The 23,164-nt window shown below is 39.7% G+C and overlaps 1 protein-coding gene and 1 long non-coding RNA gene across 8 annotated transcripts in view; one reads left to right on the forward strand and one right to left on the reverse strand.

The window, feature by feature from the left end:
• Positions 1-6,240, reverse strand: part of LOC137769048 (uncharacterized) — a 46,425-nt gene extending 40,185 nt beyond the window's left edge. The window contains exons 1-2 of the long non-coding RNA XR_011074912.1: positions 6,079-6,240; positions 5,130-5,247 (exon numbers count right to left, since the gene is read on the reverse strand). This is a non-coding gene — a long non-coding RNA (uncharacterized lncRNA). The remainder of the gene's footprint in view (positions 1-5,129; positions 5,248-6,078) is intronic.
• Positions 6,161-16,045, forward strand: FBXO5 (F-box protein 5). 7 transcript variants are annotated; one of them, XM_068550731.1, is made up of 7 exons: positions 6,176-6,240; positions 9,602-9,761; positions 9,917-9,993; positions 11,630-12,347; positions 13,554-13,644; positions 14,594-14,776; positions 15,498-16,037. In XM_068550731.1, the coding sequence occupies exons 4-7, from the start codon at positions 11,665-11,667 to the stop codon at positions 15,747-15,749; spliced, it is 1,209 nt and encodes a 402-aa protein (XP_068406832.1). In that variant the 5' UTR covers positions 6,176-6,240; positions 9,602-9,761; positions 9,917-9,993; positions 11,630-11,664; the 3' UTR covers positions 15,750-16,037. The 7 variants fall into 7 exon arrangements, with proteins under 7 accessions (XP_068406830.1, XP_068406832.1, XP_068406829.1 ...); XM_068550730.1 differs by lacking the exons at positions 6,176-6,240; positions 9,602-9,761 and adding an exon at positions 6,680-6,709; XM_068550729.1 differs by lacking the exons at positions 9,602-9,761; positions 9,917-9,993 and having other exon boundaries at positions 6,161-6,240; positions 15,498-16,038.
• Positions 16,046-23,164: the final 7,119 nt, after the last annotated feature.

Raw genomic sequence — 23,164 nt, forward strand, 5'->3', positions numbered from 1 at the left:
TGACTTGGCATTTTTGTCATTAAAATATACACTTAAGTAAGCCAGCCTGAATGCTCTGATACGCTAAGATGTATTAGATTTGCTAAAAAATGACTTCACCCTTGTGAAATAAGAATTTGTTGAAAGTGAGCTTAAAGCTAAATCAGTATAGTCTTTTTTCTATCATAAGATGCAAAAGAAGTTGTTCTTTTTTCCCTGGCAATCCTGGTTATGATTAGCTCTTTTCTGATAAGCCTGACTTCAGAGAATTGAGCCTGGGAGGGAAGGAGAGCACAGGAATGTCTGCTTGAGGCTGCACAGCTGGTAAAAGACCTCTTGGTGTTGAGAGCAACAGCAAATAAAGTAGTATGCTTGATAAATAGACGCCCCCCATGGTTCTCCCATGGTGTGTGCTTCACTGCAAAAAGCAGTCATAAATTCAAGCTGTTTAACTACAAAAACGGAAAAGAAACAGGACATGTCAGTTACCCCATAAAAAAGTGAGAAACGCTAGAAATGCTGGCTCGAGAATATTTTGAAAACATGAGGTAAGCTAAGGACTACAATTACGAAGAGCTCTACCTAGTGGATAATGAATAAATGTCAAATTTATGGTAGTTACAACAAGGTAGGATTTCAAGAGAAAGTGATTTCACTATTAAGGTTATATGATTGAAATGTTAAAAGTATTAGGAGACATTTAGTTAACTCAAAATTGCACATTTTTTCATATGTGTTTGAGTCAACAGTAGTCTTAATTTTTATAAACATGTACTACATAAATTCAAAACTACATTATTGTCAGGCAATTGTTTCCTCTTTAAGTCTACATTTATTGGCCAAATTTCCTTTAAAGCCCCAGCATGTGCTAAATTTCAGAGTAATTTTATATTGATAATTTCTCACCTTATTGCTCTAAAAGGGAGGTGTAGAAAAACCATTAAAGACAGTTACGAATTTAAGCTGGCCAAAGGTTATCAAATACATCAGAGAATTTTAATTTGAAGAGTATCCGTCTCCCCTGTAATGTTCTGCTCATGAAGGCCATTCTGTTCTGCCTTCCCAGGAACAGCTGATGAATGCCCCTTTTAGTGACCTAAGCAACTCAAGAATACAGCAAGACGCGTTCATTCAGCAGTCATTCAGCGGTCATCGTCACTGAGCACACGGCCCAATGCAAGCCTGTGTCTCCCAGATTTACTACTTTCCCCTTGGGTCTTCTGGTTTCCTTTTTGAATGAAAGGGACATAGCTACAGGTTATTTAATATTACAATATACTGTTATTCAATTTCTCTTTACCTCCTCTAACAGGTAGTAATTGGAAAAGTTGCACTGAGATTGTGAAAGGTCTCGAATGTTGTATTTCATTCTGTGAACAAGGGAGAGCCAAGTCTACTCATTCTGTCCCCATCCCTCTCCACTCCCTCCCTCTCTGCACCACAGGAAATGAAAGTATGAGAGCTGTACTAATGGAGGTGGGAAAGAACCTTCGATCAATTTTCAAACTTCCTGCCCATTAGAACATCACAGTTGGTTAGAAAAAAATTATCATAATACTTTGGTAATTTTAACAATATAACTTTAAGATATGTATCACTATGTGCCTTATGAACACCTGTGGAGTAACTGACAAATTCTGGTCTGTGAACTGACATTGGCTTCCACTTCACTCACTAATCTAAATTAGTTATTCCTATATGATCAAATGTAATTTCTGGAACCCAGGAAAAGGTAAGAGTAGAGCAACAGAATTTTGGTGTGAAGCTTACTAGAACCCTACGTCTAACATGTTAAGGGCCTTGGAACTTTGTAGCTGTTTGCACAAACTATGCATCTACACAGCTACCTGAATTATAAAGCACCCATTGTCGCTCCCACCTGCCTTTGCTTTCCCTGCCCTCTCTGCCTAAAACACATAATTACCTCCACAGATTTCAAGTCCAACCCAAAGGGAACCTTTGCACCTATGCAGAATTAACTGCTCTTCATTAGTATTCCACAGCACTTTACACAACAGTATGAAAACATTTATGGCAAGGCAATAAACTCACTGGGTTACTCCTATCTCAGGTTTGTGTGCTTAAGGAAAAGGGAAAGGGTGCTCAGGAAATGGAATGTATTATTAACCCTTTCACATCATTTCATTAATGGACAAAACTTTTCTTCATTCTTGTCTCTTCAACACCTAACTTCATGGCACTAAAAAGATGTCTAAAAGGCAGTTAGATCTAAAATTATTTGTCTAGAAATCTGGTGTATTGTTCAGGAAGAACCAAAACTGAACTTCATTTCAAAACGGCCTACAACATCAGTTAATCAAAACTCATTCAGCCAGAATGGAAATTTTAAAGATGTATAAAATAGATAATCACTATGTCTAAAATGAAACGTCATATTCCTCTATAACCCGTTTCTCGTTGTGTGATCTCAGTTTCTTTCACGGCACTACCATTCTCCCTCTCTCAAACTTAAATTGTAGTCATCTTCAATTCCTCTTCCTCATACGCAGTTTACTGCTAATGCCTACTCTCCTAAATACCCTAAACTTCACTGATTCGGTTACCACCACTATGGTCCACAATTGCTTCTCCCGGACTACTTTAATAGTCCCCTGCATCCTAACTCTAATTCAGGTCACACATACATAACTGCCAGATTCATCTTCCTTAAATGCAAGGCTCTGATCTTGTCACTCTTCTACTCAACAACTTAATAGGTTCCCACTGCCTCCCAAATAAAACTCCAGCTCTGAAGTACGCATACAGCACATCCATATCCCTACCCAGCATCCTTTCATATTAGTGCACTTTACACACCACCCCTTTATGTCACATCAAATTAATTTTTCTTGATAAATCCTCCTGCACTTAAGCTTGCCCCCATTTCATTCCTATGCCAGGGAGGGCCACTCTCCTCCCCATTCCCTTAAAAGACATCCCCAACAGCAAAGGTTCACATCTAGAGGCAACCTCACTCCCCAGGGGATATGTCGCTATGTTTGGAGACAGTTATCACAACTTGGGGCGGGGGGCAGGGGGAGTTAGAGGTTAAGGCTGCTGCTACACACCCTACAATGCACAGCATAGCCTCCACAGCAAAGAATTATCTGGCCCAAAATGTCAGTAGTGCTGAGGTTGAGAAACCCTGTCCTACAAAGTAATCTCTTATCCTGGCATACAGCAGTAACCCCACTGTTCTGCAAAAATTCCCACGGTATCTAGACGTATTTGACCCATCCAGTGTTCACAGCTGTATTTTGTACACCTTATCTCCTCCCCCCTGTACTCATGATGCTTTTTATTCACAGATTATTTACTGAGCATCTACATCTATTAGGTGGCAGGCCCAGATAGGAAGCAAAGGGGCAGGTACCATGTCCCAATTATTTCCAGACATTCCAGGATGTCTTGCATGCTGTAGATCTGCAATAAGGATTTGGTGAGAATAAGGGCAATTCTCTCTGCACTTCATTTTGCACCTAAAAGCTCAACAATTCTGATAGATACTGATTTGTAGAAAAAAAGAGGTACATGCATCTGTTGACATCTAGTAAAATTCAGAATAGCCCTTTCTAAATTTCTCACTAAAAATGAAACTAACAGGTGCTCATGAACCTACTGAAAAAGTTAACTCTCAGTTAAGAATAATATTTCAACATAATTAAAGCTCTAACAGTTAAAATCAATATTAAGTAACTTAATAAGCCTAAAGAAAAAGACTCTAACAAACTATGCCAGCATGCAATAAAACATGCTTCACTCTTTATATTACCTTATATTATGATAGTAATTTTAATTTTTCCAATATCTTAGCCTTTTTCTGAAAATAAATTTTAAAAATAATTGCTGCAGTATACCTTTTAAGCTGTGGTTAAGATTCAAAGGTAATTAATTTAATGAGAACCCTCCTCCCCTCAAATTTCACATATTTGCATCTAAAAAAAGAGGTGAATAAAGATGATCTCTGAGGTCAAATGGGAAAGTAATATGAAAACGTACTTATAAGCAATCAGGCCTCCCACAAATATTATTACTCCTCAGTATAACACAGAGGAAAGAGGAAAGTACATGGACTTATCCCAAGACTGGTGGTTCTGTGGGAATGAACTCACACTTTTAAGCACAATCAGAAAATGAAAACCCTAAGGTTACTGGGAGAATTAAAGGCTAATATTACAAAGTGCCTAGTAGATAGAAAAGCTACCATAGCTTTAATATTCATTCAACAAATCACTCCCTTGCTAACATTCCTCCAACAGTTAACCAAGTCCTACAGGATCTGGCTTCTACCTATCTGACCTCACCTCCTACAGTCTTTTGCTCTGTAGGCTCTAGACTTCCTTCTAGCCCTGGAACAAGCTATGCGCCTTCAGTCTCTTTCCTCTGCTTACTATGCAGATCTCTGCATTGCCAGCTCAGCATTCCGATCTTGGTCCAAAGCCTCAGAAACCTTCCTGACCACCCAAAGTCCTTAACCCTGCCCCTACTGCCCATTCTCTAACCCCTTATGTTGTTTTATATTCCTCTTTCATTCAGTGAAATTGTTAATTGCCAATTTCTTTCCCATTAGAAAGTAAACTCCCTGAAGAACAGGACTTTTTGTCTTTTCAACCCTATGTCTCCAGGACCTAGCACCAGGGCCAGGTGAAGGACGTGACTCAGGTGCAAAAATTTAAGCGGATGCCAAAAATTTCAGCAACCCAGAAAAATACTAATTTAATGCAACGTTCTGAAAAATAAAAATTAACACAAAAAAACAAGAACTATCAAAAATTTTACCTAGGGGCTTCCCTGGTGGCGCAGTGGTTGAGAATCTGCCTGCCAATGCAGGGGACACGGGTTCAAGCCCTGGTCTGGGAAGATCCCACATGCCGCGGAGCAACTGGGCCCGTGAGCCACAACTACTGAGCCTGCGCGTCTGGAGCCTGTGCTCCGCAACAAGAGAGGCCGCGATAGTGAGAGGCCCGCACACCTCGACGAAGGGTGGCCCCCGCTCGCTGCAACTAGAGAAAGCCCTCGCACAGAAACGAAGACCCAACACAGCCAAAAATAATTAATTAATTAATTAATTAATAAAATAAAAATAAAGGAATTCCTTTTTAAAAAATGCAAAATACTCCATTATAAAAAAAGAAAAAAAAAATGTTTACCTAAAGACAGGATCCACTCAGCACTTGCATGATTCATCCTGATCCCGGCCCTGCTTCACGTAGGACTTGACAACAATTTCAGCGCTTACCACAAGCCAACTATTAACTCTCCCCGAGGCTGCAGAAAAGCAAAAGTAAGAGGGAAAACTGCAAACGACAGGGATTCCTACTTTGGGGAGCTTACCTCCTGTAGCTTCACTGTGTTGTGACCAAAAGCTGAGTCGGGGGACTGCAATGTCACCACTTAAAGCACACATTCAAAGAGTGAAAAGTTCAGCATGACAAATTATACGGTACAACTTGTCATAGAATACTTAATTAATACTTCCTCCGTTTCCTCCACCACTAGAAAATCATGGCCAGGAGCCTTCGGTCCCAGGGTGTGGGAATGGGAACTCCCAGGGCAGGATGATTGATTGATTCATTCATTCTAGAGCAAGGACTACTGTGTGCGCATGGCCCTTGAAAAGAAACGAAACCCGGGCGAGTACAGTAGATATAAATTTAATAAGCTAAACGTCCGTGACAAAGCAGTGGTGGCTGGGAAACAGTGGTTGAAAATAAAAACAAACACGCTTACAAGAAGTGACTGTCCCAGCCTCACTCCCTCCGGAAGGCTCCAGGGAGATACGGGCCCAGGTCTCCCACCATCACGGCAGCGGCACCAGCTCCACGTGCCGGGAGAGACGCGGCCCCACCCACCGCGGCCCCACGCTCTCCGCCCCCCAAACAGAAACGCGGGGGACCCCAGCGCGCAAGCGCCAACCCGCCAACACCACAGCCACCGCCCGCCACAAGCGCCTGCGCGAAAGCGCCGAGCCGGGGGTGGGGCGAAACTAGGAGGAGAGAGGAGCGCGCCTAAATCCTAGAGAGGCGGGCTAAGTAGGGCTGGGGGAGGGCTTCTCTTCCGGAAAGTCTGCATTCCCGGACGACCACAGTCGCCACTCACCAAACTCCAGCTTGTGAGATGACCGGAGAAAGTCGGCCACCCTTTCTACCCATCGGAGATCTTCAGACAGAAGCCGGAGCTGCCTTCAGGATGAAATTAGGACCCGCAGGAGGCCCGTTCCCCAGGCGGCGAAGGGAAGCGTGGCGGGAGCGCGCATGCGTGGTAGGCTCCTTCCACGTGCGGCCCGGCAGTGGCCTCCCTGCGCTCCGAGGTCCCGCCCCCGGCCTCAGCATCTTTCCGGACGCGCGGAGCCGCCGGGGAAGAAGGAGGTTGGGCCTGGCGGCTCGGCCCCGCCTCGGCAGCCTCCAATTGGGCGTGGGTGAGGGCACCCCCTCCCGCCGCCTTCCCATTGGAGCGCGCGTGCGAGCGGCGCGCCCCATTGGGCCGTGCGGATTTGGGCACCAAATTCAAAGATTTTAAAAGTACCAGCTGGCGCCTTTTAGAAGCTAGAGCTCTGAGAAGCGGGTGGCCCGTTTCTCTGTCCCGGGCGCAGCTCCCTCACCTGAGGCGGACCCCACTTGCCCTGGCATGAGCCGGTGCCCCTGCAGCTGCTCCCCACGGCCGCCCTCCGATTCCTGCCGCTGCAGCTACAGCGTCCTGACAGCCGCCGGACGCCCTCGCCCCTCGGACGGTGGGTGAGAGGAGAGAGTGCGAGCGGGGTGCGCCTTCCAGGAGGGGTGCCCAGTGGGGGGGGGGGGGAGACGGGGGACAGCGCCCCGGGCCCGATGCGCTCCCGAGTCCGGCCGTGGGGCTCGTCGCTGGGCCTCGGGCGGCCGGCGGTGGCGGGTCCCGGGTTCCGGGATGGAGAAGGCAGGGGTCCGGGGAGGGGAAGCAGAGGTGCCGAGGCGGGACGGCGGGCCCGGGTCCCGCCGTGCACGCGTAGCTGGGCGCCGGCTCCCGAGGAGGTGCGGGTCGCGGCCTCCCCGGTGGCCCTCTCTCCTCGCGCGGGGCCACCGACCTCCACCCCGCCGGCCCGGGCGCCAGACGCCCCTCCTTCCCCTCCCCCACCCCGGGGCTGCGGCTCTGACAGGGCCCGCGAGCCGGGGGCCCGACCCCCGCTTCTGTGCCCCGTTTCCCCGTGTGCCGCGCACCCCCGGGTCGGAAGTCAGTTCCCCCCGCTTTTCGTCACCTCAGCCTTCCTGGCGGGCGCGGGAGATCGTGCTCGCTGTTATCTCCCGCCTCCTCCGCCGGCCCGCGCCCTGAGGGCCACCCCTCCGACCCCTCGGGATTTCCAGGGTCCCCGCCGCCCCAATCCCGCCAAATGCAGGGCCCCCCTCATCGGGCCAGGCTCTGCTGGGACGTCCAACCAAAAATGTTCAGTTTCTCCTTTTTTCCCTTTACTCAGTGACTCAGTCTCAAGGCCTGGAGTCAGAAGGAGGGAGGAAGAAAGGCACTTTTTAATACAGAACCCTGAATTTGTCCAAACTGAGACGGTCTTGAAGAATTTGGGAAGCAGATTTGAGAAGTGAAGCATCAGTTCTCTTTTTCTGCCGCGCTCCTGAGGAGCCAGTCTTTTATTCCAGCTCTTGGGTGCAATGGGAGGCAGTCAGATAAACGCTGACTTTTTATCCTCTTTGTTGCTTCTCCCAAAAGAGATCCAGATGCATTCGTTTTACCTCAGAAATGGCCAAGAATTTTAGAAATCAGCAACTTGATATTGTATATTTGGTCATCACTGAAAAGTGCCCCTTTCTTTAGAGAAGGAATGTAGAAAACTCAAAAAATGTTTTAACAGGTTAAGTCTGTTTCTAGAAAACCCTGAATCTTGAGTCCCTCTGAAATTCTGAAGCTTGGTGGCTCCAGGAAGGGACTTTTTTGGTTGCTTAATTCCAGTTGTCTTTACTGCCTTGCCCCTCACGAGAGTATTTGCTGGTCCCTGGATTTTTTTTTCCATATTTACAAATTTGAGGAAATGAAATTAAAAATCTATCGCCTTCCATTACTTCTGAAAGTAGGCTTTTCTAAAATTTTCTCTCAGGGATTATGGCTGGTTTGCAGTTGATGGCGGCAGGCCTTGGGGCTCTCTTAAATTTTTAAGGAATAGCCGTGCCTCATCAGTGTTGGGCACATGCTGGTTGTCTTATAGGTATTGGAGATTGTAGAACTCGGTTATTTAGCATTGGGATAGTAGAGATTTTTAATTCCAAGCACTGTAATCTTTTTAACTATTGTAATATGACGTGTCACATCTACACTGGAAGGTTAAATGGAAGGTCAAACTTTGTGCAGTTAACTATCGTACCACTTCCTCGTGATTGGATTGTCGAGTGGGTAACTAAGAGGTGTTAAGAATGTTATCAACTCTATAGAGTTGACATTAGTATTTCCATTTTAAAGAAACTGAAAGACTAATTCAATGTTCTAGGTCACATTAGTCACAACTAGTCAAAAGGCTGAGCAAGGATTTTCATTTGAAGTCGGGTATGATTCCTAGGGAAAGTATATAGTAATCTGAAATGCATAGATCTGTGTAGAATGCATTTTGCTACTTTTAAAATGTTCGTGATTTACAGTATAAAGAATATGAAGGGATTTGGCTTACAAAAATAATATGGTGAAAATAAGTTCTATTTATTAAACTATAAGTGACAGGGACTCTTCCATACATTTAATCCAGTTTGGTTCGTTCTCTTACCTGCATTTTATAAATGAGGAAGCTTGCTTAGTTTTTTGTTTGTTTGTTTTTTGTACCTGAGATGCTCAAGATTTGAACCCCAGGGTACTCTTTACTCCCCTTTCCCTCATCATCCACATCTAATACAGTACATCCCCAACCTCTGTTGACTTTACCCTTCTAAAAAGATCTCAGATCTATCCAGTTATCTTTATTTCCGCTGCGGCCATCCTAGTTTCAGGTACCCAACTCTCTGAACTCCTGTGATAGGCACCTCCAACTAGCCCCCCTGCTTTCACTTGAATCTTCCTACAATCCATTTTCCACAGTTGCCAATCTTTTTTTTTTTTTTTTTTTAATGTAAACCAAATGTCTCTACTTAGAACCCCTCAAAGGCTCTTTTTTACACACTAAATAAAAGCCAGTCTACCCTAAGAATCCTATAGAGCATTCTGTACCTCTCCAACTTTCATTTTCAATCAATTCTTCCCCTAGCTCACTAAGTCACAGCCCTGCAGGCCTTCCTCTTCCTTGAAAGCTCAACACTTGTCCTTCCAGGGTCCACCTCTGTCGGGTTTTTCACAAGGCTTTTAGATATCAGGATTTCACCTCCAAAAGATCTTGCATGACTAGTTTCTTTTCTACTCCACACCCTGTCACTAAAGAGGCATTAGATAAATGAATGAAGTGGCAGAACTAGACTTACCCCTCACCTATCTGAGTCAAGAGGTCACAGAACCATGTGATACTTTTTTTTCCTTCCAGGATAATATCAGATCAGTTATATTTCCCAAATTGTTTAGGGGGCATTTGGCTTGGTCATGGGGAAGCACTGAACTAGTTAAAAGACGTGGAATTAGCTTTTTACAGTCTTTCAGCTTCCTTTTTTAAATAAAAGATGGTATTCAGTTTATTTTGCAGTATAAACTTCACACTCTAAATCTACAACCAGCATCCAGATTTTGGAACCAATGAAAGGAACCAAAGTTCCTTGGAGAAATAATAGATTTTCTGGCTGGAACAGGAAAAATACAAGATGAGCCTGGAGCATCTTGTTTAGTGCCAAAAAGTAAGGAATGTCAAATGAACATGAACTTAGAATGGCAAAAGCTGGAGCAATTTGAGCAACAATGTAAATAACGTAGTATTAAATTATAACCCAAAGTCCATAAGTTTATACTTTTATGCTTTTTTTTTTTTAATGCTCTTTATCTTACTTCCCAGGTGAGATAGTGGAAGGAACAGTGAATTTACAGTGAAGAAGAATAATCTGTCCCTCTTAACTACCTGTCAAATCTTAGGCAAGTTACTTAGATAAGCTGCAGTGTTCTTAACTGTAAATAATAATGCCTCTCCATTCTACCTCGAAAGGTTGTGAGAATCAAGTGTTTGGAAACACACTGGAAATTAACTTCTAAACACTTAATAAGGAAGTTGAATCATTATTAGCTCTAAATTTAAAGAACTGTCCGTATCCAAAGAACAATGTTGAATGAAAGGGGTTCTATAGGATAGTCTCTCAGTAACTAAGTTCTAAAGACAACAGAGGAAGAATGCTTTTGAAAAGAATTTTGAGTTTCTGAAATACAGTTTCAGGCTTCTTCCCTTTAGGCAACTAAACAAAGTAAAAGGTGTGTCTTTGTTGGTGGCTTCTTTTTTATCCTCTCAGATAAAATGTAGTCTTGAGTAAATCATACTTAATTCTTTACTTGAGGCAAAAATAAAAATCTCTTGGAATTTTTTACTCTTCTGAGTAGAAGAGAACCACTCAGAATAATTTGTTCTAGAGTTAGGGTTAATTGGGGGTTTATTTACTTTTATGCCCCTGAACTCTTAGTTTAAACCTAATTAAGAGAGAGTCTCTACCTACAAGGTTACTTGCTATCAAGGTGTCCTTTAGTACTTAGAGGTTCTAAGTAAAAACAGTAAAATTAATATGAACAGATGCTGTACCTACATTTACTTATAGGGTAAATTTTTACCTACCTGTGATTGGTTTGCAGGGGGTATAGTAGATGGGGGAGTACAGTAGAAGCACATACCAATCCGTATACTCTGCCTTCAAAAATGCTAAGCAGTTTTCTTGAACCCATTCCTTCCCAGTCTCTACTACCTGACAGAAATCCTAATCATCCTTTAAAGCAGTGGTTCTCACCTAAGGAATGGGGGAAATTTGGCTTCTGCTGGCTTCCCCACACTCCAATAAGTGGTTACTGGAGACATTTTTTATTGTCCTGACTGGGGAGTAGCGGCTGCTAATGGCATCAAATGGCTAAAAGTTGCTAAACATCCTACAGTGCACAGGACAGCCCCCAGCAAAATTATCTGGCCCAAAACCTCAGTAGTATGGTTAACTTTCAAACGATTAAATTTATTGCCTTTTCAGTCCTTTCTCCAAGCTACCTATAGATTTCTTGATTCATTATTGTAAGGCTTATAATAATTGCTAAACTAACATTTAAATATACAAATTTTTTTGCTACTTTTATCAAAACTATTTTGACATTCCCCTCCTCCCATTGTCTTAACCATATTTCTCTAGAAGTATTTGATTTCTATAAGGATATTTCTTATCTCAGACCCCGCTCTTGGTGCATCACATTTCCTTATTTGTTCCATAAGCACAGATATTTATTAAATAGTCCCTTTTGTCACTACTTTCTACCCAGATATGACTCTAAAAGTCAGATGGTAGAGTTATACAGATTTAAAAGCAGTCTGTACTGAAGGTACCCCCTCAAGAATATATATGTGTATACTTTTATAAGGTTTTAGTAATGTTTTCTCATATTAAACTTGGATAATTTCACAGCTACATAGGCAGTACACAGTGCTGAGAGAATGCAAAGTAATTAAGTCTCTATATCCCAAATTTAGAAGGAGGGATATGTGGAAATTTTGCCATTAGGAAGTAAATATGTTATGTTCTTTTTGTAGGTTGTAAAGAAGAAAGTTCCACTGTCTCTGTCAAAATGAAGTGTGATTTTAACTATAACCATGTTCATTCTGGAATTAAACCGGTAAAGCCTGATGACAATAGAAGACAAGGTTCCTACACTACTGCGAATTTGGAAGGTTCTTATAAAGACTTCATTAAAGACTATGAAAGGTTATCAGATATTGGGTCACCGATCGTGAGCCCCAGGATTGTAGAACTTGAAACTGAGAGCAAGCCCTTGCATAATAAGGAAAATCTACATGTACAGCAAACACTTAATAGTTCGAACGACATAGAAGAACTAGAGACCAGTGGACCTTATGAAGACAGTGGCTACTCTTCATTTTCCCAGCAAAGTGGCCTCAGTGAACATGAAGACAGTAGCCTTCCCCTGGTGGAAAATTTCAGTGACAGTCCACAATCTTGCCTGCTACGGACGCAAAGCCCAGACCAATATCCCAACAAAAACTTGCTGCCGGCTCTTCATTTTGAAAAAGTGGTTTGTTCAACATTAAAAAAAAATTGTAAACGAAATCCTAAAATAGATTGGGAGAAGCTGAAGGAATTTATATCCAGTGGAAATTTTAGACTACAGAATATAATTGGCAGGAAAATGGGCCTAGACTGTGTAGATATTCTCAGTGAACTCTTTCGAAGGGGACTCAGACATCTCTTAGCAAATATTTTGACACAGCTCAGTGATATGGACTTAATCAAGTAAGTATTGTTGCTTTGTGTTTGTTAATATAATCCATGAACATTTTGTTAGATGGCTCAGTACCACCAGCTCATGCAAAGACATAGTAGGGTAGTCTTGCACTGTTTTTAATTGAAGTGATGACTTTTGTCTGGTTGCTGGTATTTTACTACTTATGTGTCACTAGGAGGAAAGAAAGATAATTTTTAAAGTATGCATTTAATCCAGTTATTTCAAATTTCATATTTATGCTATTAGAAAACTATTTCTGTGAGATTGGGATCTTTGTTCCTTTTGGTTCTGAAATTGTTCATACGTAAGCTCCATCTTTTAGTCTTAACTATAAAACAAGAGCCTAGGTCTGGTGTACAGGCCCAATAGGCATTATGATTTTTGTCACACTTGAAAGTATGAAATAATTTCTGTTCTTTTTAGGCCGTTTTCAAATTTGAGAGTGATGAAAATACAGAAACCCACAAATGGGTCTGATTATTACTATTTCTTAGAAACCTTATACTGACCACCCTTTCGCATTCCACCAAAGAAAACCTGTTAGGATGAGGTAACTGAGAATTAAGATGATTATCCAGACTATTGGATTAGATTGCTTCCAGCTCAACTGGGTTCATTTTTGGCTTTTTGAGAAATTTTTTAGAGGTACTCTTCGTGTTACTTTACACTGGTCCATGAAATATAGGTGAAGCAAAACAGACATAAGTAAGGATTGATTTTTATTATTGGCTAGCTTCTTGAGGGATAATCAACCTCACAACATTTTTGTTAGCAAAATGGATTTTTTAAATTGATTTCTACTAATAGCAGTATGTCCTCAAGTTGTTTGAAATTTGTCTAATGTTAATAAATAACCAAGATGGTGTCATATATACAATGGGGCGTCTTATTTGATATTTGTGGATATTGTGAAAAAGTGAAGTACGAAGTGTAGTGGTTCTTAAGCCTGGATCCACTTAGAATTACTTGATGGTGAGCTTTTAAAAAAATACAGCGCCCTGGCCCCCATTTTAGATCAGTTAAACCCAAGTGACTAGGCATGGGCCATCCTTAAATCTTAAGTGCATGCCTCAGGCAATTCTAATGTATAGCCGAGTTTAAGAAGCACTGCTAATAGAAATTTCTTTTTTGCACGGTTAATGTTTCTGTAATATAGTCATCTTAGCTCTTTGTGGTGCTTTAATTGTTTCCTTTATAATCATTTACTTTTCCAGTGTGTCTAAAGTGAGCACAACTTGGAAGAAGATTCTAGAAGATGATAAGGGGGCATTGCAATTGTACAATAAAGCAATACAAAGAATTACCGTAAGTCTCTTGCAGTTGTTTTAATTTTAAAATATAACAGCTAGTGCTCTTTACCTTTGAAATCGTAGGGGGAAATAGCAAGGATAACAGATGATCTGGAAATCCTTTACATTCGTAACTCATTAAAATAATTCAAAGATAAAGGGGATGGGATCCCACCCCAGTCATTTATTTCTTGGGTTCTCCATGAAAGGAAATGTCCGAAGATAAAGGGAAAACTACTCAGATCTCATTGAGAGTTGACCATATAGCTAATCTTGGTTGCCATTTGTAGTTTAGCTGTTAACAAACAGTAATTATCTACATATTGAAGCTTCTTAATGCAGGAAAGGAATTCATTTACTTTACCAAATACTTAGTAACTTTGGAGATGTTTCTGAGAATCAAGGTCGACACATGATTAAAATTTCAGGCCTAGGAGTTGGCAGACTTAGGTCCAAATTTTGGTGCTGCTACTTACTAGCTGTGTAGCTTTAGACAAGCATTGCTTAAATTCTCCAGGTTCAGTTTCTTTATGTATAAGCTGGTGTTAATGGAAACTTTTCTACTCCAAAAGATTGTTTTGAATCCATTCATAGCACTGAGGGGACACTCAAACAGTGACTGTTGCCATCTACTGGTGGGTGGGGAGAATGACCTTTTGTTCTGGTGGTAGTGCTTTATAAATCATGTATTAAATGCTACATACTAAGAGTGTAAAGCGCTTTCTCACAATTTCTGATTTGCCGTTTCGCTCAACAGCTTGGTTGTTAGGCTTTAAATGCGTGAATAGTTGTGGGGGGCTGTGTTTAAGCACATGCAGGTAATTTGGATACAGGAATAAATCCTTTACATTCTCATTTGTCCCTTTTACATGTACAACATGTACAAACATAATAAAAAATCATGCTTGTTGAGAATATAGGAGAATATTTTTTTAATCCTATTAAAACCTTTTTTTTTTAATTAGGAAAAGAACATTAAGTTTTCACCACACGCTTCAACCAGAGAGTATGTTTTATTCAGAACCCCATTAGTATCCGTGCAAAAGTCAGCCACCCAGACTCTCCCCAAAAAAGACGCTCGAACCAAGTTACCTGATCCAGGTGATCAGAAAGGTTCTACTTACAGTCGACACAGTGAATTCTCTGAGGTAATTTTTTGTTTATTAATAAATTAGAAACATATGGGACATTTATTGTTAAGAGGATTTAGAGTAAGAAAACCATTTATAACTCAACTAATCAAATTAGGGAAGTACACAGAGATGTCTTTCTATGCCGAAAATAATAGATATCATTTGGCATTGTTTATGACAGTTCAGTGTTGTTGAGATCTAATTTGGAAACACTAAGAGAATAAGGAAAAACCTTGATTTTGAAGTTTTTTTTATAAAACTGTTAAGTACTACGTTTCACAATTACTGCCTTTAATAACTGAGGAAGAGAGCTAAGCAAGAAGTCAATTTTATCAGGCACCGCATAGATATGGAAACATGGTAACCTTCATAGCTATATAAAGATAAATGCCATATAATGTGATAGGTGTTTTTAAAAAAGTAGAACTAGAGGTGAAAGAGCAACCAACTCCTGAGTGACTCCAGGAAGAATTCACAGAAAAGGTGACATTTAAGTTCTGCATTGATGTGTGAGTAGCATTTATGAATAAGAGCATGTTTGTAGCATTAGGAAATAGCCACTGGATCAGTTGACAGTGGTTTCTCACGCGTTGAACAGTAAGCTCCTTAAAGGCGGGAGTTGTGACATTAGTGCTTTATACATGTATTGGGGAAGGCACAGAGGTGCCCTTGTTTTGACTAACTAAATTACATTCAGTCCTTACTAAAATTTGTTTATGGATTTTCTTCTTTCTAGGTTGCCAGAACTTTGAAAAAGAACGAGAGCCTCAAAGCCTGTATTCGCTGTAATTCACCTGCAAAATACGATTGTTATTTACAACGGGCAACCTGTAAACGAGAAGGCTGTGGATTTGATTATTGCACAAGGTGCCTGTGTAATTATCATACCACTGAAGACTGTTCAAATGGCAAGCCCCTAAAAGCCAGTTTTAAAATGGGTCCTTTGCCTGGTACTAAGAAAAGCAAGAAGAATTTACGACGACTGTGATCTCTTAATAAATCAGTTGTAAGTGATCTTGAAGGTTAGTTAGAAAATGTTAGGTTTTAACTTAAAAAAATAAAAAATAAATGTACTGTGATGTTCAATTTTATGTTGAAATCAGTGTAGTACATGGGATTTTTTTCCCCCAGTGAGAAGAGAGGATACACAAACTCTTAAAATATTTTACAATTTAATGTGAAAAAATTCAAAATTCTCAATATAAATCAGAAAATTTAAATATTTTAAGAAAAACTGTTTTTCTGATGATTGTGATTCAGAGATGAAATAAAATTGTCTCAATTTTATGGTAAAGAAGGACCATGTAATTTTACCTGGACAATCTTAAATGTAAATCTTCTTTACCATCCATTAGCATTTGAGACATTTTATTTGCTTTACCAAATTAATAATACCTATTGAAATATCATCTTCTGGTGTCTGTTAATTTAAATGTTTTGTCACCTTTCTTGAACCTCTTTTTCAGTGTGTGTATTTCCCAAAAAAGTATCTTTTGTGAAATCTTGCTTTTCATTATTCGTACGGTTTGTATGTTTTAATATTTTGTACATATGTAAATATTTCTGTATTTTTTATGTGCCAGAGTAAGAAAACAAATGTCTCTTTTGTATATACATGTAAATAAACTTTTTTCCTGTTATGAATAAAAGTGTTACAAGCTTAATAAATAATGTGAGTCTTTTATTTAAACATTTTAATCCTAGAAACAGCTGAAGTAAGAAGCTGTAGGACACTGCCTGGTATGTGTGAAGGCATTGAGTGGATCTTTGTCTCCTTATCTGAGGACCTTGTGAGATTACCAGGCTCTGTTTCAGGCTCTATTCCAGTTTTCTCCCCACCCAGTATCCTAGTAGTTGTGTAGTTGGGTCTTGAAATAAGCATCTCAGGATGGTTCAATACAGGAAGACCATAAAACACTCTTTGAGGAATACTGCTGTATTCATTCATTCATCACTAAACCAGTTAAACTGTATGGCTTAAACAGCCACAAAAGAAATACATAAAACTATACTAGAAAGATTAAAAACAGTATGTAGAATAAAATGTTGTCTTTGACTGCAATCAGAGCATTTGTGCTAATAAGAGCCCAGGATAAGGACTTTTTTTTTTTTATTCCTTAATTCTGAAGTTGAATATATTTTGGTTTTAATTATGGATATGGAGGAATTAAAGAGTTTTAATTCAGATCTACCAAAGGCATAGACTTAAAGGTGGGCCACACAGATCCTCTCAGTAGGGCCTCACAGAAGCTTAAGGGCTTTGCCCTTGATCTCAGCAGAAACCTAAGGTAGAGGATTTATCTCAAATGGGTTTGTGGGTGTGTCTTTTGTCTAATGGAGTAGAACCTCCAATAAAATTAACACAGGTTTGCTTAAGGTTTGTTGATGTAAAATTGACAGACAAAAATATTAAAGTGTATAATTTGATGTTTTGACATATGCGTGCATGAAGCCATCATTATCGCTGGAACGGAGGTAATGAATATTACCATCATCCACCAAGTTTTTCCTGCTTATTTGTAATCCCTCCTGTTAGTCCCCAGGCAATCACTGATCTGTCACTGTAGATTAGTTTGCCTTTCCTAGAATTTTGTATAAATGAAATAATTATGTGTTGTCTACTTTCAAAGAACATTACTTTGAGATTCATCCATTTTGTGTGTACCAGTAGTTCATCCCTGTTTCTTAATAAGCAATATACTATTGGATATACCAGTTTGTTTATATGTGTGTTCACCCTGGTAGTTGGACATTTGGATTTTTTGCACAGTTTTTTGCTGTTAGAAATGAAGGTGCTGTAATCATTTGTATATGAGTCTTTTGCAAGTGGTATTCTTTCATTTCTCTTGGTAAATATCTAGTAGTGGAATTTTTGGATTATATGGTCAGTGTATGTTTAACTTTTTAAGAAAATAACAAAATGTTTCCAAAGTGGCTGTACCATTTTACATTCTCACCAGCAGTGTATGAGCATCCCATTTATTTCACGTGGTCATCAGCACTTGGTATAGTCTGTCTTTAATTTTAGCCATTTTAATATGTATATAGCAGTATGTCATAGTTTTAATTTACATCTCCCTAATGACTTATGATGTTTGGCATTGTTATTTGCCATCACACATTTTCTTTGGTCAAGTGTCTAGCAAATGATTTGTGTGTGGGTGTGTGTGTTATTATTGATATATGAGAGTATATACTCTGAGTACAAGTGCTTTATCAGGGTGTGTCTTGTCTTTCATTTTCCTATTGTCTTTGGAAGAGTTTTATTTATTTTTTTAAAAGACTGACATATACTTTTAAGCTTTTTTTTTTTTTTAAAGTTTAATATTTATTTATTTATTTATTTATGGCTGTGTTGGGTCTTCGTTTCTGTGCGAGGGCTTTCTCTAGCTGTGGCAAGTGGAGGCCACTCTTCATCGCGGTGCGCGGGCCTCTCACTATCGCGGCCTCTCTTCTTGCGGAGCACAGGCTCCAGACGCGCAGGCTCAGTAGTTGTGGCTCACGGGCCTAGTTGCTCCGTGGCCTGTGGGATCTTCCCAGACCAGGGCTCGAACCCGTGTCCCCTGCATTGGCAGGCACATTCTCAACCACTGCGCCACCAGGGAAGCCCGAGTTTTTATTTTTGATCAAGTATAAACTATCAATTATTTGTCTTTAATACATCATGCTTTTGGTGTTACATCTCAGAAATTTGCCTAACCTAAGAGCATATATATGTTTCTCCTATGTTTTCTTCTAGAAGCCTTATAGTTTTAAATTTAACATTTAGGTGTATGATCCAGTTGCAGTTTACATTTGGAACATAGTGGGAGGTATTGATCGAAATGAGTGTCCGCTTGTTCCAGCATCATTTGTTGACATATCCTTTCTTTACTGAAACGACTTTTCATCTTGGTCAAAAATCAATTTTACATAAACATGAGGGACTATTTCAGGACCCTATTCTGTTTAATTGACCTATTTGTCTCTCGAACTCCAAAACTGCACTGCCTTGATAACTAGCTTTATAAGTCTTAAAATGAAGTAGTGACAGTCCTTTTTTCTTTTATTTCAAAAAAAAATATTTTCTAAGTTGTTTGTCGTAGGTCCTTTGCATTTCTACATAAACTTTATAATTAACTTGTCAATTTCTACAAAAATATATAATGGGATTTTGATTGAGATTGCAATGAACCTATTTAATCTATTGGATTAGGCTAGGAGGAGAGAATTGTCATCTTGACAAGGTTGCGTTTTCCAACCTGTGTACACAGTAGTTCTTCCATTTATTTACATCTTTTAAAATTTCTCTTAGCGATGTTTTGTCTTTTAATCGTCATGTCTTGCACATCTTGTGTCAGATTTATTCCTAAATGTTTTATATTTTAATGCTATTGTAAATGGTGTCTTTAACTTCAATTTTTGATTATTTATTGTTAATATATTGAAATGTAATTGATTGAACTTGTAGCTTACAACCTTGCTAAACTCAATTAATTATCGGATTTTCTGTGTAGATGATCTGTGTCTTTGAAAGTAAAGACAGTTTTATTTCTTCCATTACAGTCTCTATGCCTTTTATTTCTTTTTCTTGCCATATTATACTGTCTTAAACCTCCAGCAAAATGTTGAATAGAATAGCCTTTAAAATATCCCCCAATGATCCCAACCTCTTGGTATTTACAACTGTGTGTAATCTCCTTCTACGCTGCCTCAGGTTTGGTCTGCATGACTAATAGAATACAGCAGAAGTGATGGCGTGTCACTTCCAAAACTAGGTTATAAAAGACATGGTGATTTCTGCCTCCCTTTCTCTCTCTCATCACCCACTGGGACAAAGTCCATGGTGAGCAGCTTATAGAAAGGCCCACACTGTGGGGAACTGAGGTCTCTGTAAAGTGCCAAATGGCTTCCTCCCAATTGCCAAGTCGGTGAGTCTTCTTGAAAGCAGGTACTCCGGCTCCAGTCCAGCCTTCAGACTTCGGTCCCTGTCAACATCCTGAGTACAAATGGAGTCACCCAACTAAGCTGCTCCCAAATTCCTGCGCCCACCCCAGGTCATAACTGTTTTTTATTTTAAGCCCCAAAGTTTGAGGAAGATTCCTTATGCAATAATAGACAACTCATACAAAGTGGGTACACCTTTCTAGGAGCCTCGGACAAGAGAAAGATGAACAGAAGTCTTTCCTCACACCCTTCAGCTAGCTACAGTAATTAATGTTAAGAAGGTCAAGTCTTCCCCGGGACTCTGAGATGTATAATTTCTCGGCCTGGAATCAACACTAACGTCAAGTACAGGAGGCTAAGCCATCTTGCATCTGTGTAGAATGTCCCTGAATAAAGAACACATACTCCCAGACCAAAATAGGTTTGGGACTAGTACGATCACCAAAATGGACTATTTTAAGCCTGCTACAGAAGGAGTATCATGAGTAACTTATAGATGTTACTATTTTCTTGGTGACTGTGATACATATGGTATTTTTTTTTAATGATTCATTTTTTTTACAGAAAATCATAGTACTGGCTTAAAGCTTCCTGAAACTTCTTTGTTTGTATTCTGGCATCCAGGGAGACCCTATATGTCTTATGGATTGAATCTAAATAAATTTTATGTCAAAAGATTCCTTAGGTGGTTCAAGTTGTGACAAGAACACATGCCTACATTCAGAAGGGCACTTGAGCTGAACCTGGTCACACGTGGTCTCTACTGGGAGCTAGTCTCCAAAATGACTTCCTTTACGTGGCTTCTCTGGTCAAGCCAGTGAGCAGTCTGACTTCTCAGAGTCACTCCTGGCCCCCCTAACACGGTGCTGGGACCAACTGGTATTTCTGATTCGTTGAAGTGACCATTTAGTGGCAAATGCTACTTCACTGAGGACTTCAATGAAGAAAGTTCAGGTTTGGCAGCTCCGTAGTAGATCTGTCATCGCTTATGATGGTGGAGATTATATTCTAGGGTTTCTGCTAAAATCTCAATGTGTTCATATGCATTGGTCCTTTGTGAGCGTTCTCCTTGTCATATTTCACTGGAGTAAATACTGTATTCCCATATTAGCACTAAAGCCTTGCTTGCCTTTACCAAGGTTCATGATGGAGTGTTATCTGACTCCCAGAGTTTAGCATTTCCATGTCCTCTATCTAGCTGGGAAGTTTGTTAAGCCCAGTTCATACGACTCGAGGGTCTGCCCAAAAGATTGCAGATGAGAGAGGACAATGGTCGTTCCTCCACTATTACTTAAAATTTAAGAAATTTAATTTCTTAATATCATAATCTTATCCTGATTGCTTGGCATTGTTCCCTTTTCCCCAAATTCTGTTTCAACAATATAAACAGCACAACGCCACAAGATGGTGCTCTTATAACACCATAATTTTGAATTTGTTCATTCATCTGAAATTTAATATAAAAAAGGATGAAACAATATTACTGCTTTTCCATTCAATTTGTACTGTCAGATTATAACACAAAGCCCACAAGATAGTGTTTAGCTAGGATAGGTAAATATAAACTATTTACATTTTGGTCTCGGGTATTAAGAACAGAAGCCTTGCTTATCTTCAACATTTTTATCCATGTTTATATTCAAAGTTGAGATCTGCACGGTCCAATGCAGTAGCAGCATGAGGCTGCCAAACACTTGAAGTGTGGCTCATTCAAATCCAAACAGAGATGTGCTGTAAATGTAAAATACACCCCAGATATTGAAGACTTGGAATGAAGAGAAGCAAAATCTCATGTATACTTTTTATATTGACTACTTGTTGAAATAATGATATATTGGATATACTTGGTTAAATAAGATATTACAAAAATTAATTTTACCCGTTTCTTTTCATTATTTTTAGTGTGGCAACTAGAAAATGCTGAATTACATATGCAGCTGGCATTATGTTTCTATTGGACAGCGTTGGTCTGAGATCACACAACAAACAATAACAGAAGAACCTTTTCTGGCCTCATAACCTAAACACGTCACACTCTAGTACCCTAGTACCAAGATCTACCATACTTTCTAAAAATAAGTTTATTCTAGGTATAGAGATAAGAGGGTATTTGCTAGAAAATGAAGGACTAGAGGTCACCTAAATAGACTTGGATGCTTTTTCTCCGAGCCCCCAACACTCACGGTTTTGCAGCAACTTGCTCCTTATCTGACCTCTGCCCATCCTCACTCCCAAACTAACAGGTAACTGCTCTTACCAGCGCAGGCCAGGTCCTATCTCCCCATCACCCAGAAAATGCTTACTAAATAATTGTGGAAGAAATGAATGAAAGAACTGACTGTGTGGGTTCAGGCTGACATCTCTGGGAGTCAATGGGTGCAACTGAACTTGGGCTTTGCCTCCACATTAGTGACGGAAACTGCTGTGACCCTTTACAAATTCTTCTCTACTCCCTTTCCTCAGGAATAAGGCTTTGCTTTCTTCCTGAGCTTTGAGGGCCATAGAGAACCTATAATTTGAGGTTTGTAAAATACTGTTTTGCTAATGCCTTTTTTGTTTTGGTTATGAGGGCTTATTTTTTTGGTCCAATGTCATTTTATATATTGGACATAGATGAGAATGTCCAGCTACACTTTATCATTTGGTTTCAAAAGGATTATAAAATAGACAAAGTTAGTGAAAAGAAGTGGTGGGTCATTAGGATGAAAGGGAAGGGGAAGGAAACCATCCCCTTTCTTTTTTTAAGCACTGATGGTTAAACATCCACTGCATTTCATTAATGTAATTCTTTCTATGTTGCCAATATTCAAAAGATAACTCAACCCATTAATAGAAGCAAGTACATAGTCATATATTAGATAAACCTGAATTTTTATTTGTCTAAATCATCCATGGGATAGTAGTGTCCCAAAATGGAAAGAGCAGACATTTTGTACCGTCAGACATTTCTGTTTTGGAATCCTAACTCTTCCACTTACTATTTAACATTGAGCAAGTTTTTAACCTCTATGAGCTTCAGTTTTCATATTTATAAAGAGAAGGTAATAACACCTACTTGATATTATTAACATAACAATTAAGTGAGAAAATATAGGTAAAGTGTTAATGCAATATCTGATACATAGTAAATAAATGTATGTGTTGTAATTTTTTATTATGGCCAAAATATGAATGCTTAGAAATATCTGGATGTTTATGATAGTCTAAATAAACAGGCCCTTTCCTAAATAATTCTATCATTTTGATAAGGTTAGAAAAATCTCATGTTAAATTTTCCATTACCTATGTTCTTAACTCTTGAGAATTTAAAATGTTTTTCGTCCTCAGCAGATGAGCAAAGAAAGTAACCTACTAGAAAATAATTTTGTTAAAGCATGAACTGAATGAAACTTCAAATGACTCAGAAGTTTACAATCATTCATTTATTTGTTTATTAAAAAAACACTTATTGTAATGGAGTACAGTGCAGTACTGTGG

This window comes from Eschrichtius robustus, chromosome 9 (genome assembly GCF_028021215.1).
Source record: "Eschrichtius robustus isolate mEscRob2 chromosome 9, mEscRob2.pri, whole genome shotgun sequence".
In the NCBI taxonomy this organism is placed as follows: domain Eukaryota; kingdom Metazoa; phylum Chordata; class Mammalia; order Artiodactyla; family Eschrichtiidae; genus Eschrichtius; species Eschrichtius robustus.